The sequence below is a fragment of the Bufo bufo genome, chromosome 1 (genome assembly GCF_905171765.1).
Source record: "Bufo bufo chromosome 1, aBufBuf1.1, whole genome shotgun sequence".
NCBI lineage: Eukaryota > Metazoa > Chordata > Amphibia > Anura > Bufonidae > Bufo > Bufo bufo.
Window position 1 is genome coordinate 445,448,516 of NC_053389.1, and position 19,094 is coordinate 445,467,609.

General features: G+C 40.5%; 2 protein-coding genes across 5 annotated transcripts in view; one reads left to right on the top strand and one right to left on the bottom strand.

The window, feature by feature from the left end:
* The window catches only part of C1H12orf75 (chromosome 1 C12orf75 homolog), a 68,487-nt gene extending 58,128 nt beyond the window's left edge, over nucleotides 1-10,359 (top strand). Inside the window, exons 2-6 of one of the 4 annotated variants that reach the window (XM_040408120.1) lie at nucleotides 3,166-3,190; nucleotides 6,111-6,143; nucleotides 6,523-6,593; nucleotides 9,154-9,210; nucleotides 9,299-10,359. In XM_040408120.1, coding sequence (XP_040264054.1) covers nucleotides 3,166-3,190; nucleotides 6,111-6,143; nucleotides 6,523-6,593; nucleotides 9,154-9,210; nucleotides 9,299-9,378 — 266 coding nt within the window. In that variant the 3' untranslated portion in view covers nucleotides 9,379-10,359. The remainder of the gene's footprint in view (nucleotides 1-3,165; nucleotides 3,191-6,110; nucleotides 6,144-6,522; nucleotides 6,594-9,153; nucleotides 9,211-9,298) is intronic. The other 3 variants (XM_040408115.1, XM_040408138.1, XM_040408129.1) reach the window with 3 other exon arrangements.
* A 3,500-nt stretch (nucleotides 10,360-13,859) lies between these two features.
* LTA4H (leukotriene A4 hydrolase) overlaps nucleotides 13,860-19,094 on the bottom strand; it is a 63,771-nt gene continuing 58,536 nt past the window's right edge. The window contains exons 17-19 of the mRNA XM_040408150.1: nucleotides 16,302-16,384; nucleotides 15,668-15,772; nucleotides 13,860-14,116 (exon numbers count right to left, since the gene is read on the bottom strand). Of these exons, the coding sequence (XP_040264084.1) occupies nucleotides 13,996-14,116; nucleotides 15,668-15,772; nucleotides 16,302-16,384 (309 nt within the window). The 3' untranslated portion in view covers nucleotides 13,860-13,995. The remainder of the gene's footprint in view (nucleotides 14,117-15,667; nucleotides 15,773-16,301; nucleotides 16,385-19,094) is intronic.

Genomic DNA, 19,094 nt, shown 5'->3' on the forward strand with positions numbered 1-19,094 from the left:
GATAGGTAGAATAAATATAATCAAAATGGTGATCCTACCTAGGCTGCTATATCTATTTAGGACCTTACCAATACCAGTCCCTATAAAGGACCTTGAGTCCTTACAGAGGGACGTGATGAGATTTGTCTGGGCAAATAAACGGCAGCGCATATCTAGAGTAACGATATGTAGGCATAGATCTCAAGGAGGCTTGTCAGTACCTGATTTTGCGAAATATTATAGGGCTGCGAGATTGGCCCAGATGTTTCTGGCCCTTCTTGACCCGCGAGAACATCCTATCTGGATTGGGCTGGAACTTAACAGTTTTAAACCCTACACTTGGAGGGCCTTAATCTGGTCAACCTCTCCCATTCCTCAGGTTCTGCAGGCTAACTCTATACTGTCTTACTATTCTATTCTGCTTTGGAGGTCGGTCCGATTTAAGTTCACATTGCAGGCCAATCCTTCATCATTAGAATACCTATTGGGAAATCCTGCATTCCTACCAGGTACTCAACCCCAAACACTGGACTGGTGGGTAAACAATAACTTGTGTTCTTTACTCAAGTTTCTGAATAAAGGCAAGCTGATCTCTATTTCAGATTTTAAAGAGAAGTTCTCTCCCCCCACTAGAGAACACCATGCCATGTGCCAAATTTTCTCCTTTTTCAGATCAATTTTACCATCGGACCGCCCTGTTGAACTAACATCATTTGAACGTTCAATCAATTTCTCTCTATACAGACAGGGGTTATTATCCAGAATGTATGCAGCACTAAATGCAGTTCCAGCAGGCCATAAGATGCCATACATGAGGGCTTGGGAAGAGGATTTAAACCGAGAATTTTCACCCTCCCAAGTGGTCGGAACGTTCAATAATTCTTACGAAGGGCTCTTGGCAGGTCACTTTGGCCGAATCCTCGGTAAAGGTGCTTCATAGGATTTATATGGTCCCAGCCCGCCTGCATTGTATATACCCAGAGGTTTCCCCAATATGTTTTAGAGGGTGCGGTGAAGTGGGATCTATGCTACACACGTGGTGGTCATGCCGAATAACTAGGAGGTTTTGGAACAAGGTGACTAACTTAATTTCATCAGTTTTGGATTACCCCTATCCCACGACAGTAGCCTTCTGTTTACTGGGAGATAAACCTCACAGACTTTCCTTTGCCAGATTCAAACTCGCCCAATTCATACTTATGGCAGCTAGGATACACATTGCCTTTAAATGGCGATCAAACTCTCTATCCTTTCAAGCTGTTCTAGACAGGGTCAATAAAATATTATTGTTTGAAAAACTCTCAGCCATTCGCACTGACACATACGCCACCTTTGAGAAAGTGTGGGAGCCTTGGATAACTTCCCCCCAGTCTCCAGACATCCGATACACTATCTCGCTCTGATTTTGTGTGATATCAAAAAGGCTTTTGTTAATGTTGTCCTTACTCTCTCCACTTGTACTTATGATTATACTGTCTAAAAATTCATGGCTTACTGCGATACATGTCTTGTATAACTCCAAGAAACTTTTTTGTTCTATGTTCTTTGCTGTATCAACTACCTATGTAATTTTATTCAATATCCCAATAAATGATCTTTGAAACTAAAAAGTCACATTTATGAAATAAAAACCAACTCATTGTGGGAACAAGTGATAGGTAAAAAAAAATTATTTCCCAAAATAAAACACATAACATTGTGTGTGTGTAAAAAAAAAAAAAAAAGACATTGGCTATTGCCGCATCTGTAACAACTGGCTCTATAAAAACATCACATGATAAATAATGATACAAAATAAAATAAAAACTGTGCTAAAACAATTTTTTTTTTTTGTCACCTTACATCACAAAAAGTGCAACACTAAGCGATAAAAAAAGACGTATGCACCCCTGAATAGTACCAATCAAACAGTCGCCTCATCCCGCAAAAAATGAGCCCCAACGTAAAACGGGCAAAAAATAAAAAAAACTATGGCTCTCAGAATATGGAGACACTAAAACATGATTAATTTTTATTTCAAAAATGCTTTTATTGTGTTAAAAGTGAAAAAAAAGTTGACATATTAGGGATCGCCATGTCTGTAACAACCAGGTCTATTAAAATATCACATGACCTAACCCCTCAGATGAACACCGTAAAAAAAAGTTTAAGTAAAAAAATTTTTTTGTCCCCTTACATCACAAAATGATCATCACAAAGCGATCAAAAAGTAATACACACCCCAAAATAGTGCCAATCAAGAAACGTCATCTCATCCCTCAAAAAATGAGACCCAACATTAGACAGTCGACCAAAAAAAAAAAAAATATATGAATATGGAGACGCTAAAACATGATTTTATATATTTTTTTTGTTTCAAAGATGCTTTTTTGTGTAAAACTTAAAAAAAATAGGGGTGTTTCTGTAAACTGCAGAAACTATCTGTTTTAAAAGCAAAGAAATTGAAATTTGGAAAGTTGCAAATGTTTTGTAAAAATCAAAAATATTGACAGAAATTTGCCACTATCATGAAGTACAGTGTGTCATGAGAAAACAATCCCAGAATGGCCTGGATAAGTAAAAGTATTCCAAGTTATTACCACATAAAGTGACACATATCAGATTTCCAAAAAACTGCAAATTGCCGTCCCCAATACACGGGACGGATACACAACGTTCGTGTGCAAGAGGCCTTACAACTACTGGTGAAAACTACTAACCAAACACTGAATGTGTGGAAGTGGCCTAAGAGTACAATCACACAGCACATCTGGGCTATGGGTGGGGTCATAATATTCTAATTAGAAGTAACCTACATGTTCATATTTTTTATGCAGTTTTTGAAGCCAAAACCAGTAGTGGAATTTGTACTTAGAACAGTTTTTTCTTTTTTTATGATCCACGACTGATTTTTGGCTTCAAAAACTGCATAAAAAAGCCTGAACTTGTGGCAGAACATTAGAGCTGTACAGCAGCACCCGTCCTAATTATTGAAATACCGGTGCATAAAACCAAGCATACAGCTATGCCATCTCCATAAAGAAGAATCGGTGGGAGTATGAGTGGTACTGAAGAGCTCGGTATCATAGGAGGGCACATGTGCCACGTCAGTTTGTGAAATTTCTACTTTTGTGAAGTGTAAGCATCTAGGAGTATTTAATGGTGTTATGGGAATAAGTTACTAAATTACATTCCCTTATTTTCTAGGTTGCAAAGATACCGGAAAAGACGTGTGAGTATGTCATGTGCATCAGGCACTGGTTGAGCTTCAGGTGGCTTGATGTATTGGTTCTGAATAGGTTTAGTTTGCTCCCTAGTTCTTTATACCTTCTGTGAGGAATATGGAGTACGATTTCATTCCTGCCATTTTGCTCCAGGAGTGGCAGAGGAAATCAAACTCCATAGCGCAGCCAGCTTCAAAGCGCAGCCAGATAGCAGAAAACATCTAGCAGGCCACATTTGGTTACATTTCACACCTCCATTCAGACAGCACGGACCCTGCAGGAAAACTTCCCTGCAGGGGGTCTAAGTCATTCCTCAGAACAAAAGCAACTATCAGACATCATGGAAACTGCTATTCATAAAGAATTATGAATCGCCCGCCTATCACAGGCATAAACCAGATATATATATTTGCGACCCTGTGGCCAAGATGGACAGACTCCTGCTCATGGTTGGGTGGTAGGATGCCAGGGAGGGGAGCTACGGAGATCTCACCACAGAAACCTAATAACGCTACCATGTGTGGACTCTACCTGTAGCTGGAACTCAGGCGGACCCTTTGGTACCAGAACCATCTCCCTGTGACCTTCTGGTCTGGAGCTATGGGCCCCAATGGGTTTTGTGGGTTGTTTGGCTGCCAGGATCGGGAGGGAGGGGCGTGGCCGACTACAAGTGAAAAGACTCATGCAGGCAGAGTCCAGCATGAGGGGGGGTCACGCTGAGCATCGTGTTTGGAGGGACCTTTAAAACTGCTGACATCACTGCCTCCCATGTGACGACAGCCAAGGATTACAGGAACCATTATTCATCAACCCAAAGGACTCATCCATCTGGTAAACTGACTTTTTGCTCTGTTTTTAATCCTGTTTGTACCATACCATCTGAATTCTGCACATCGGACCACTGTATATATTCTCTGTTATATTGTGTACTGTCTCTAGTGAGCCCTTAAGGCGATTAAAAATATAATTTAATCTTGTGCTGTCCTGTATCTCGATCACGAATCCCCCACGTCCGTGTTTCGGCATAGTTATACACTACCGCGGGTTGGTTTCTCACCCTATATAATCCCGTTAGCGGACCGGGCTTATATCAAACGAGAAACTGGTGGCAGTATACCCGGGCTGAGGAAGCGCTGTTTCACTGGGGCAGTGATAAGGCTCTCAGCTTGTCAGGGTTGTGAGTGAGTGTCTCTAACCCTCTTCCTCTCTGTGCCCGCGTGGACAGGAGGCAACTGTGTAAACTGTACTAAACTTACCTTACCTGCTCCTCCAGGAGGGCGTAACGTCACGTCTTGGTAACCAGTGACTATATCGTATCTCGTGAGGTGCGGTATTCGTCACACCTTCCATTTGAAAAATAGCTCTAAAACTTGAATTTATGCCCCAGTCGACAAATACTATTTGATAGGGGACCAGCTTTGTTGCTTTCTTTACTTTAAGTGTAGGTGGGTGTAACCTTTGGGTAAAGCATCTTAATAATGTGTACCAGTCTCTCCACCAGTGGTCCTTTGCTTAGATCCCAGTGGTAGAAAAGCTGACAGTATTCTGTGGTGGTCAGAAATGACTTTACCAATGCTCTCTTCTCAAAATTATCATTTATTTCAAAACACCATTAATCCCAGGGTGTTGTGCATGTGAAGAGGAGGTATAAGTATGTACATACATACAATAGGCATGAGCTGAGTGACAGACTAGTATAGAGGGTCCACAAGGGCTTCTATTTTAAACTGAAAGGTGAAAAGAAGACAATTGGTAAGTGTAGATGCTGCTCAGATGGCACTGTAGTGGCATCAGGGTTAGGCTCCATTCACACGTCTGCAAAATGGGTCCGCATCTGTTCCGCAATTTTGCGGAACGGGTGCGGACCCATTCATTCTCTACGGGGACGGAATGGATGCGGACAGCACACAGTGTTGCGGTGCACATTTGCGGTGCGTGGCCACAATCTTTGGGTCCGCGGACAAGAATAGGTATTTCTATGGGGGTGCCGGGCTGGTGTGTTGCGGACCCGCAATTTGCGGGTCCGCAACACACCACGGACGTGTGAATGCAGCCTTATTGTAGGCTTTGCTGAAGAAGTGAGATTTCAGCAACTTTCGGCATGAATGCTCCATTCATTTCTATAAGAGCTCTTAGAAGAGCAGAGCCAGTAGTTTTACAACAGCTGGAGGTTGCTTACCCCTGGGATAGAGTATGGGCGATGACTGGGAGAAATCTTTTATAGTGGCTGGACTTGGTGTTGCAGCTTAATCCTATTCACATGAATAGGAATGAGCTGCATAGGGGCCATGTGACCAATGGACGGGACATCACAGGCGGCAGAGCTCTTCCACAACCAGGTGTCTGAGTCACACAATGTGATATTGATTACCTGTCCTGAGTATAGTGTATCAATATTTAAAGGGGTTATCCAACATTAATACAGACGATCTAGAGTGGCCTACCCAAGGTGGAGATCATACTTAGCTGGTCCCTGAAAACATCATTTGTTGATGGGGTGACACGTGACTGCTGCAGCCAATCAAAGTCTACGGTAGTGACCTGCTCCTCTTGCGTCACATGACCAGTTGTTGTGACACATATGGTCATGGTTTCCCCCGTTAGCGGACCTTGTTTTCAGGGCTGCAGGGAGAGGAAGAGCCGGCCGGGAAGTGACAGACTGAATCCAGTGGCGGGGACCAGGTAAGTATAATTTCCACCATGGGTCAGCCACTCTGGGAGATAACTCCTTTTAGCCCTGTAAAGCTCAGTTTTTAACTCTAATTGATTGGTATGGAGGAAAGAAGATTAATTCATATTTAGAAAGCAGAGGAAGGAGGATATCGCTGTTCTGATTAAATCTATTAAACAATTTTGATTACATTTTCTTTTTTTGTTAACGATTGTGTGAAAGGAGCTCTAAATTTTTATTATCCTCTTGCTTTCCAGGTCAGATTCGACATCTCAAGATGAGAAGCATAGGTATTTTGTCCAGCATATAATCTATATTTCTAATTCTATTTTTGAATAAAACTATTTTTTATGTCAATAAGAAAATGTAACTATGAGTTGGCATGGACAGTTTAGTTTTTTTCACTTGTCTACATATATATATATATATAATTTATTTATTTATTTTTTTACTTCTGTTTTAAGGACCATTTTTAAAATGAGAATCTGATTAGTTGTTATGGAAAATGAGGCCATTTCAGATAAATCTGGCCACAATTTTGTTAGTCTTGGTCTTCCTTTGATTCCGCCCTGTGCAGTGAGATGAATACATAAAGCTACACAGCTTGTCAGGATGGTACACTGCATAATAAGAAAATCATTATTAATGTAATTGTGTATTTTCTTTGAGGAATTATGGAGGAGTATATGTTGGTCTCCCAACAGATGCATCTACGTCTTATATGGATTCAAAAGAAGAAGGTACTGTACATATTATTATTTTTTTTATTAAATCATAAACCATGCACAAATGTATAGTGCATGCATGTGTTGGATTGAATCCCTCCTTGCTTCCTAATGTTTTGGTATCATGGTAATGTATGTTAATATCACAATTGTCAATGCACTATGATAGGGTTCAAGGTACAGATTATCCTCCAAGTTTTCTTACAATAATTATCTGCTGGAGCAACTGTGAATGATATCTTTCTACAAGATGCACTCATGCAATGAAAATGTAGCCATCGGTGATGTAGTTGTTGTATAGTTGAAACCATATCAGAACTGCAGAAAAAAGTGTCAGTTTTTTTTAAATACAATTCTGGCTGCCTGCAGTAACTACTAAGTGGAGCTTAGGTAACTGTACATGCGTATTGCAAACTGAAGACCTTTAGGTGGGGCCAGGAAAATAGAAAGTATAAACTTCTATGTTATGTAACAAAGAGCTCAGCAGCAATGAGGACATTATCAGTGTATGATCATGTCTTGTGAATGCCACCTCCCACCATGTTGGAAACTGTTCGATGAGGAGTTCACTCATTTGTTCACAACCTAGGTGACTATTACTTTACTCGGAATGTTATTGTGTGTGTGTGTGTGTGTATGTATGTATATATATATATATATATATATATATATATATATACACTGCTCAAAAAAATAAAGGGAACACTAAATAACACATCCTAGATCTGAATTAATTAAATATTCTTCTGAAATACTTTGTTCTTTACATAGTTGAATGTGCTGACAACAAAATCACACAAAAATGGAAATCAAATTTTTCAACCCATGGAGGTCTGGATTTGGAGTCACACTCAAAATTAAAGTGGAAAAACACACTACAGCCTGATCCAACTTTGATGTAATGTCCTTAAAACAAGTCAAAATGAGGCTCAGTAGTGTGTGTGGCCTCCACGTGCCTGTATGACCTCCCTACAACGCCTGTGCATGCTCCTGATGAGGTGGCGGACGGTCTCCTAAGGGATCTCCTCCCAGACCTGGACTAAAGCATCTGCCAACTCCTGGACAGTCTGTGGTGCAACGTGACGTTGGTGGATAGAGCGAGACATGATGTCCCAGATGTGCTCAATTGGATTCAGGTCTGGGGAACGGGCGGGCCAGTCCATAGCATCAATGCCTTCGTCTTGCAGGAACTGCTGACACACTCCAGCCACATGAGGTCTAGCATTGTCTTGCATTTGGAGGAACCCAGGGCCAACCGCACCAGCATATGGTCTCACAAGGGGTCTGACGATCTCATCTCGGTACCTAATGGCAGTCAGGCTACCTCTGGCGAGCACATGGAGGGCTGTGCGGCCCTCCAAAGAAATGCCACCCCACACCATTACTGACCCAATGCCAAACCGGTCATGCTGGAGGATGTTGCAGGCAGCAGAACATTCTCCACGGCGTCTCCAGACTCTGTCACATATGCTCAGTGTGAACCTGCTTTCATCTGTGAAGAGCACAGGGCGCCAGTGGTGAATTTGTCAATCTTGGTGTTCTCTGGCAAATGCCAAACGTCCTGCACGGTGTTGGGCTGTAAGCCCAACCCCCACCTGTGGACGTCAGGCCCTCATATCACCCTCATGGAGTCTGTTTCTGACCGTTTGAGCAGACACATGCTCATTTGTTGCCTGCTGGAGGTCATTTTGCAGGGCTCTGGCAGTGCTCCTCCTGTTCCTCCTTGCAAAAAGGCGGAGGTAGCGGTCCTGCTGCTGGGTTGTTGCCCTCCTACGGCCTCCTCCACGTCTCCTGATGTACTGGCCTGTCTCCTGGTAGCGCCTCCATGCTCTAGACACTACGCTGACAGACACAGCAAACCTTCTTGCCACAGCTCGCATTGATGTGCCATCCTGGATAAGCTGCACTACCTGAGCCACTTGTGTGGGTTGTAGACTCTGTCTACCACTAGAGTGAAAGCACCGCCAGCATTCAAAAGTGACCAAAACATCAGCCAGGAAGCATAGGAACTGAGAAGTGGTCTGTAGTCACCACTTGCAGAACCACTCCTTTATTGGGGGTGTCTTGCTAATTGCCTATAATTTCCACCTGTTGTCTATCCCATTTGCACAACAGCATGTGAAATTGATTGTCACTAAGTGTTGCTTCCTAAGTGGACAGTTTGAGTTCACAGAAGTGTGATTGATTTAGAGTTACATTGTGTTGTTTAAGTGTTCCTATCGTCAGGATAGGTCATCAATATCTGATTGGCGGGGGCCCAACATTCGGCACCCTGACGATCAGCTGAATGGAGTGAGTACTTGTATTACACTGCACTTCTGAAACAAAGTGGTGCTTGCATGGAGGGGCACCTCATCTTCAAACAGCTGATTGTCAGGGGTGCCGGGTGTCAGACCCCCACCGGTCAGATATACTGAGGATAGGTTATCAATATTAACGGCAGGACAACCCCTTTAATATGTTGTATAAGCAATATTTAAAATTTTGTTCCAAAATAGACCAGTCTCAATATTTGAAGTCCTAACATTTTGTCATGTAAAATCCTAATTTCATGTGTTTTGATGCCCCTCTAAAGAAGACATTTCCATCCTGACGGAATTTAATGTTTATCTGATTATCACTGAGTACCAAGGTTGGTCATAAAACTGTATCAAAAATGTATTTTCTCTTGTCTATATGTGTGATGACCATATGTAACAAATTTCTGTAAATTGTTACAGCTCCCAGCAAACCAACAGCACTGAATGCAACCCCTGAATCTCCTCTCCGGAGAATATCTGCTAGCACAATGCTTGACTAAGAACGGGTAACTGAGTCCACAAGTCTAATATGACGTCTCATGGATATTGCATTCTGGAGAGGACAGTGTGGCTGCCATCTCAGTTGCCACTCCTGCTTTTTAGTGGAGCCTACATAGTGTATGAAGACAACCTCAATCCAAGGAAACCTGGAAGGAGAACATTGTGTAACTAGCTGATAATTAATTACACTTTAGATGAACAATCCAATTTGCCTCTTATGCAAAAACGATGCTTTAACAAAGGAATATACCTTCTGCTTAAAGTGGTTTTCCATAAGTAATCAATCATTGTATAATGAAAGCTTTTCAAATTTGTAAACTACCTATTCAGTTCTTTACTATTTTCAAGATCTATTTGCTGTCATTGAATGGAAGCATTCTTGTTTACCGCAGCACTTACATGCTTGGTTACAATTCTATCAAATCTGTGCACTATATAACCTTGACTCCAGGCTGATCCATTTTACCTACACTGATATTTTGTAGCAAATGGCCTCACAGGGATGACTGAAGCCGCTTTTTATTATTTTTATTATTTAACTGTGATATACATAAAAACAAACTAAATTTAACTTTGTGATGCAATACGAAATAATGGGGGCCAGTTGTGTAGTTTTAGCTGCCTAAGAAAGACTAGACAGCAACTGCTTTGGCTCAAATATGCAACCCAATGCTCTTGAACACTAAAGGATAATGTTTCGACTTATTTGGGGAAGCCTTACTGCAGCTGACGTTATTGGTAATCTGGTTATGTAGATTTTTATACAAACTGAAAAACTATTATATGAATTTTATATCTTCTGAGTTAATAAAGATTTCTTCTGTATTGTTGTGTGTTAATAGGCTGTCTGCACAAAATCAATTTTGTACAGTCTCATTCACACGGCATTTCTTGCTTCTTTCTCATCTGTTTGATATACAGTGCATTAAATCCATGGGGGAGGCATTCATTTAGACTGGCATTTTACACACTGATCTTAATTTATCCCCCACTGATGTGAGATGCCCTACAATTATTAATATACACCAGTTTCCTAGTGTAGTATCTGAAGAAGAACCCCAAACAGTTGCATAATATTCTGGGAGGGGGGGGGGGAGAGAGAGAGATGCAGGTCTTCCGCTGGACTTGATGGTAGAGAAAAGTCTTTCTCCAAGAGACTAAGACAAAACTTCAATTTCACGTAATTCAGACATATAAAAGATGGAAAGGCGTGGATGTTGTCTGGCCAGTATGTTCAGAATAAGACCACTTATTTCTTGGCATTGGCAGGAGTCTATGACTTGTAGTCTTCGCATTACTTTGCATAAAGTGACTGTAAAACTCTAAAATAACTTATCAGAAAAAAAAAAAAAATGTGTTCTAGAGTTATCAGCTGTTCCCTCCCTCCTTTTTTTCTACAATGACCTTGTCTCTGAAATATGAGATGAGGCCAGGATGACTGTCAGCTACTGAAGGAACAGATTATATTTTCCCATACAAGTCTATGGAGAGGAAAAGAGTGAGCAAGAACTGACAGACATGACAAGAGACTGCTGCAGCTAAATAGGGAATTTATATCTCAGCCCAAGTAACTTATTCACATACATACAGGTCAGTGCATCTTTAAAATGTGCTCCATGATCCTGGGGCTGCTTCTGCATGAGAGAAAGTTAAGAAGCAGATTCTCCTCTACTTTCTGCATGCAGTGGATGCCAGCTAGTCTCTACTCACCAAATTTGGAAGACCTGCAAACTAAAAGATGTAGCATACAGAAGAACAAAAATGCCAGATACAAGTCATAACTGCCAGAAATATAGTTGTTCTTCATGTATACATACTATTAGGGATCAACAGATTTTTTTTTTTTTTTTTAGAGCTGATACCGATAATGTATACCGATATCCTGTGAATTTATTTTTGAAAAAAAAATTAAAATCCTACACAAATCTCTGAAAGTGAATGTTTATTGTTAACGTGTATTTTTTTTGTAAATCTTTTTTAATTTATACTAAATATTTTGGTGGGTTTTTTCCCCCCCCCTAACTTTTAGCCCCCTTAGGGACTAGAACCCTTGTCCTATTCACCCTGATAGAGATCTATCAGGGTGAATAGGTCCTCACACTGTCCCTGCTGCTCTGTGCACACAGCAGCATGGATCTTACCATGACAGGCTTACACTGCTGGGGCTCCGATCGGAGGAGGGGAGAGGGGACCCTGTGGCCACTGCCACCAATGATTAATACTAGGGGTGCACTGCACCACCAATGAAGATAAATCTCTCATTTATTCATATACAGGAGGTGGGAGCCAGCTCCCAACCTCTGAGCGGTAGCTGCGATCCGCGGCACCTGAGGGGGTTAACTACCGCAGATCGCAGCTAATTATCAGAGGTCGGTAGCCGGCTATGCGATTCTGCAGCCAGCTCCCGCCTCCTGTTCATGAATGAGAGATTTATCTTCATTGGTGGCGCAGTGGCCACAGCCTCTTCCCATCTGTCTCTTCATTGGCGGCAGCCGCAGCACAGAGGGGAGGGAAACACTGCTGCCTTCTCCCCTGTGCTGCTGAGGGAACACTGAGCAGCGCGATCTGTGTTCCCCATACGTTATCAGAATATCGGCAAAATAGATGCCGATAACGGTCAAATCCTCTATCGGCTGATAATATCGGTAAAGCAGATAATCGGTCAATCCCCAAATACTATTTTACTGTAAATTAATGCAAAGTTTGTTGAAAGGTTGGGTCGGCAAGACCCCCATCCTTCTGACTGTTAAACAGTGTGCATGTGTATCCAAAGTTAGTTAGGAATAGCGTTTGGCTGACAGCTATTGAAAGGCGCATGGGTTGCCTTTATGCTCTGCAAAAATCATGGTCTATCCATAGAACCCATTCAACAATATATTCTAGTTTTGAATCGATTTTACTATCAAAAAGCAGAAAAATCAAGATCCATGCAACTTTCTGGCAGCTGCACAACAAAGTCTATTTGTGGACAGCACAAGGCTTCATTCAGACAGCAGTGATGCAGCCACATTTTGTATAAAGGATGCAACACCTGGACTTATGTAATGACCTGCACTAACAGTATCAGAGATCCCTGTGATGCTCTGAGTTCTAGGCTTTAGACCCACTTTTGGGTCATTATTTGCAGCTGTAATAGGGATGCTAAAATGTGGTTGCATTGCACCTGTTTAAATTAAGGCTAGGGCTGCACGATGACGTGTCACAGAAAAGTCATGTAACTTTTTTTTTTTTTTTTAGAGTGATGGCCACAAACGTCGCAAAAAATCCATCCAAGTTTTTGTGCGACACCATTGACTATAATGACAAAAAAAAGGTCTCACGACATGTCAGTATAGTTGTACCCGATTTGTTGCGCAACTTGTTGTTTGCAGTGTAGCCCTAGCCGCTCTGGATCTCTACCCCTCTTCAGCAGGAGCCAGATCAAAATGCATGAATGGTAACTACCTAGATCTGTTCCGAAAAAAAATAAAAAAGGGCCAAAATAATTGAGTAATGGGCAGGTGCAAACCTAAAATTATATACCGAATTAACACTGAAACTAGCAAACTGCTTTCAAGGTTATATAAAAAGTATATACTTTATTTAATATGCACAGTTTAAAAAAAAAACACCAAACAGTCCAACCACATGAAGATTCATCGATCCTGGTCATTTACAAAACATTAATAAAATATATATCAGCAGTAGATTTAAAAAGTAAAAGCCAGTAAACCACACTGTGGTGCCACGAACACAATTACAATCCAGTATACAGACCAAAGGATGAGCACCTCTGCAAGGCACCCCTAAACTGCTCATCCTTTGGTCTGTATATTGGATTGTAATTGTGTTTGCGGTACCATGGTGTGGTTTACTGGCTTTTACTTTTTACATCTACTACTGATATATATTTTACTAATGTTTTGTAAATGACAAGGATCAATGCACCTTCATGTGGTTGGACTGTTGATATCATGTATTTGTTTTTTCTTAAACTGTGTATATTGAATAAAGTACATACTTTATAACCTTTTAAAGCAGTTTGTTATTTATCTGTGTTATATATACACAGGTGAAACTCTAAAAATTAGAATATCGTGCAAAGTTCATTTATTTCAGTAATGCAACTTAAAAAGGTGAAACTAATATGAGAGACTCATTACATGCAAAGCGAGATATTTCAAGCCATTATTTGGATGATTATGGCTCACAGCTTATGAAAACCCCAACGTCACAATCTCAGGTCCCCTTTGCTCAGGGGGTATGGATTATTAACTGACTAGAGGGTGACACTTTGAGCCTAGAATATTGAACCTTTTCACAATATTCTAATTTTAAGTTGCATTACTGAAATAAATGAACTTTTGCACGATATTCAAATTTTTCAAGTTTCAGCTGTAGTGGAGGCTAGAAGGTAAAACTTGCTATGTGTTTTATGGAAGGTTACAATTATTTTGTTCTCCACAGTTTAATCACTTCAAATAATTTGCAGGTAAACCCCTTAATTTATTATTGATTTATTGTAGTACAGAGTATACAAATATTTTATGAAATTTGTTCTAATACCACTTATCCAAGATTAAGGCAGTAATGTATAAACTGTTTAATGCACAACACTGTATTTGAGAGTTAATGTATTAAGCATCCACGTGCAAGTCTTTGGCCACCAGCATTTCAGTCACTGGATGCATGGAAGATCTATTCTTGAGGAAAGTGCTTACTGCTTGATCCTGAGCTTTATCAAAGTTGTACAGGTCCCTAAAGAATACACACAAAGTAAACAGTTAGTTTCTTAAAATTTCTGTGTAGCAGAATATAAAGTATAACATGTCGTCTATTTTGTGAAGAAGGTATGCAAGCTCTGCCCTTGATGCCACCAGATGTAAGGCAGCTATCCTATAAGTCAATGTTTGACCCTTTAAGGGATGCTACTACAATTTTTTTTTTCTCACATATTAAAAAAGGTAGCCTCACCAGCAACCTCCTTATCCAAATGTTTGCGTAGACACGTAGCTGTAGTTCACCCGATGAAAATGCTGGTTTTCTTTCGTTGAGCCAAAGCTCCGTTCCTGAATTATACTTTTTCTTAATGTGCAAATTAGGACTTTGGGTGCAACAAAAGCAATTATGACAACCTTATTGCACCAATCTCCGCACCTTTCTGTGGCCAGCCCCTCCCTTGCCCAGCAGTAAATGCAGCAGTGGTCATGCCTGTAACCACCACTAGAAGCAGCTTAGATGCTTACAGTCTTAAATTCCATCTTTACCATTATATAGTAAGGAGTTTTTCTTTTAACTTATGGCCTATCCTCTGGATAGGTCTTCAGTATCTGATGAATGGGAGTCCGACACCCAGGACCCCCGTCAATCAGCTGATTGAGTAGGCATCGGCGCTCATTGGTCACATGGCCTAGGCCAGTGTTTCCCAACCAGTGTGCCTCCAGCTGTTGCAAAACTACAACTCCCAGCATGCCTGGACAGCCTTTGGCTGTGCGGGCATGCTGGGAGTTGTAGTTTTGCAACAGCTGGAGGCACACTGGTTGGGAAACACTGGCCTAGGCGCAGCTCAGTCCCATGGAAGTGGATGCGCCTGGGCTTCAATACCAAAAGCACAGCCTCTGTAAAATGCACAGCGCTGAGATAGGGCTGCGGCACTACTGTGAGCACCAATGCCTTCTTAAACATCTGATCAGCAGGGGTTGCAGGTTTTGGACCCCCACTGATCAGATACGGATTACCAAGCCAGAGGATAAGTCATCAGTTAAAGGGGTTTTGCAAGCTTTTTTTGTTTTTGTTTAATGTCATTGGATTAGGTGGTCTGTATGAGAAAACGGAGTTCCAACCACCATACAGATATTAATAAATCAGTAGATAATTTCAGATCAATTAAAGAAATAAAATGGTGTAAGGCCACACGTACAAAGCAATGTATTTTATGCACCTTTTCTGTTGCATAATCTGATCTGTGTTACATGCTGATTGTTACAGATTTGCCCCAGCTTGCGAGGAATATCCTCACAAATAACTCATACAATGTATTGCTAAATTGCATCACAGGTCCATTTACGTGCAGAAAATGTCTGCACTGTATTGATGAGGTTTTCAAAATCTCATCTACTTAGCTGGTACAGTATCATGCTGTGGATTTTCTGCATAAAAATTCACGCTTAATATTAAATGTGTGCGGATACCCTTAAAAGGTTGATGATCACCGATGCTGGTAATACTCTCCAAATGCAGAAGAACAAGTACAAAACATTGCTATTTCTGTTTCCAGGTTATTGCAGCAGTATCCTTATTATATCTTACCGATACAGAGGACGAGTAAATTTCATCCGGCCCTGCTCTGTTGCCATTTTTAAAGCCAAAGGAATAACTTCTTCCCACTTAGCACGAATACAAAGTCGTAACCACCTACATGTGAGGAAGAAAAAAAAATAAAAATCAAAAAGGTTTGTAAGAATTAGATAAAGTATTCGAAAGGGAAAAATTAGTGTAATTACATAAATCCAGATAAGTAGTCACAGGCTATGAGTTTTACATCAGCCTTACCATTTAAAAATGTCAGTAAGATAGCAGGTAAAGGCTATAGTATATTAATGAAATGACAATATCTCTGGACAGAAAACTAGAACCACACATTCCTAGTTGTCCAACCGCAGGGGAAAGTATGTTTAAAATTATCACTAAACACATTTTGCCATAAAATGTTGTTATAAATTAAACCAACCAATAGGTGGAACAGCACAAAATACTGATAAATTTGGTACATCTTCAGACTGCCTGGTCCAAAATCTTGCATCCTGGCACTAGGGCTATAAGATATGTCACAAATGCAACGCTAAAATAAGTTACCAACAGATAGCAGAATACCTTCACTAGCATAACAACTGTTTTTGAACGGCTACATTATGAACAAATTGTAGGTCTGTGTCTTACATACCTAAATAGAGTTTCAGAGTTCTTGACAGCATTGAAGTTGTACACCTCTTGCATACGCTTCACATGAGACACAGGCAATGGATCCTGCACAGAATGAAAATGGAGTTGGAATCCATATTCTATCAATATGATATTTGATAAAAAATTTATATATTCGGACACTGGTCATTTTAAGAGTATACAGTTTGCTAACCAGTGCAGAAAATCAAGATTCTGTCCTTTAAAGAGTTTGCTCCACATTTAAAAATATGCCCTAGGGGATAATTTATCATGGGGTCTGACCTGGAGAACAGGAATCCTGTATCCCACCCCCCACATACACACGTAGGACTGGATATGAGAGAAGTTTAAATCTTGTGCAGAAAAATTGTAAAAAGGATTCCAGATATGAACATCACCGGTAAGGACATACAAATGACATGTATGAAATGTTGTACATATACGATACAAAAGGTAACAAATGAGGGATTACTTTCGGTCTAACCAAAAAAAAAAAAAAAAATATTTCAAATGTTTAAAATGCCACAATTTTACAAAACATACATTTAAAACATATTGAAAGCCATCAATACAAACGGTTCCATAAATAAATACTTGTAAATAAGACTTGAGAAATGATGGGATTTTTTTCATCATGTTGCTTAGCAGCAAGGGATGCTACTCTAGTAAAAAAAAAAAAAAAAAAAAAAAAAAAGTGCATGTGCCATCCCCCTGCTACAACTAAGCAGCAAGAATGGTGTGATGGAAAAGTGGTGTGTGTGCGCAGTCTCTGCTGCTGTAATAGCAGATACACTGTGTTCTGCAACTTCACCCTTTGCCCCTATATCTGTATTCATGGTGGAGTGCATCACATATCATTGTTTACTGTTTGTTGACTATATATTGACCTTAGAAATCCAGCTCATCTGTTCTAGTGGTGACATTCCTGAGGACCTGCTCCCACAGAAGCATTATAGCCAGTGTATGACCTTGTATGAGTACCTAATCTACAGTGAGGATGGAACAGAAGTATTTGAACACCCTGCGATTTTGCAAGTTCTCCCACTTAGAAATCATGGAGGGGTCTGAAATTTACATTGTAGATGCATTCCCACTCGGACAGAATAAAAAAATAAAAATAAATAAAAAAATAAAAAAAACAGGAAATCACATTGTATGATTTTTAAAGAATTTGTTTTGCACTGTTGAACATAAAATACTTACTTAACACCTGAGAAAATCAGTGTTAATATTTGGTACAGACGTCTTTGTTTGCAATTACAGAGGTCAAACGTTTCCTGTAGTTCTTGACCAGGTTTGCACACACGGCAACATGGATTTTGGCCCACTCCTCCACACAGATCTCCTCTAGATCTGTCAGGTTTCGGGGCTGTCGCTGAGCAACATGGAGTTTTAGCTCCCTCCAAAGATGTTCTATTGGATTTTGGTCTGGAGACTGGCTAGGCAACTCCAGAACCTTGATATGCTTCTTACGGAGCCACATCTTGGTTATCCTGGCTGTGTGCTTCGGGTCGTGGTCATGTTGGAAGACCCAGCCACGACCCATCTTCAGTGCTCTACCTGAGGGAAGGAGGTTGTTGACCCTCTTACTTTATACACAATTGCATATAAACGGAAGGTCTACCCCTCAAACGTTACAAAAACTCCTTAGAATAAAGACCTAGGCTGAATATATATAAGACGGGTAAACATAACTTTTACTAGTAATAATTAAAAGATTAAACCCACAAAGTGCTCAAAAACGGTGAGAAAAAGTATCAAAAATATGACACAAATGGACGTAAAGTCTTACCAGTTAGTTGAGAAAATGTTCAGGTCAATGTCTACTTTTCAATCGTCCAAAGTAGCCAAATAGCCTGGTGACTGGGTCCATATATTGCTGTAATTCTTCCAGGGAAATAAAGCTACAAAGGCCTAAAGTTAATGCCCTAACCATTGGTTGGGATAGGGGCTATGACGTCCCTACCTAGCAATACGGAGCACCCGCCCAGATAGGGACGACCCCGTCCGGAACCTTTGATTTATAGGGGTCTAGTCCCTAAAAAAATCCCTCAATCTCATGTCCTAACATGACATGTTTCATCCCTCCCCGGGACTCAACAGGGGATAGGTATACAAATGGAGGGTAAACAGTTTGAAGAACAGAGACGTCTTGATGAAAAGATCATTCCTCAACTGACAGGCATAAAAGATGCATGTCATGTTGGAACCGGAGATTGAGGGATTTTTTTTTTTTTTTTAGGGACTAGGCCCCTATAAAGGGAAAGGTTCCGGACGGAATCATCCCTATCAGGGCAGGTGCTCCGTATTGCTAGGTAGGGACATCATAGCCCCTATCCCAACCAATGGTTAAGGCATTAACTTCAGGGCTATGTGGCTTTATGTCCCCGGAAGAATTACAGCAATATATGAACCCAGTCACCAGGCTACTTAGGTCAATGTCTACTTTTCAATCGTCCTGAGCATTTTCTCAACTAACTGCTAAGACCTTTCCATATTTTATGACTGGAGTCTGTTTGTAGTTTTATACATCCATTTGTGTCATGTTTTTGATATTTTTTCCTCAGTTTATTTGAGCACTTTGTGGGTTTTATCTTTTCATTAATACTAGTAAAAGCTATGTTTTAAAATTATTTATTTATATATATATATATATATATATATATATATATATATATATATATATATACACACACACACATACACACACACACACACACACATATACATATACACTGCTCAAAAAAATAAAAGGGAACACTTAAACAACACAATGTAACTAAGTCAATCACAC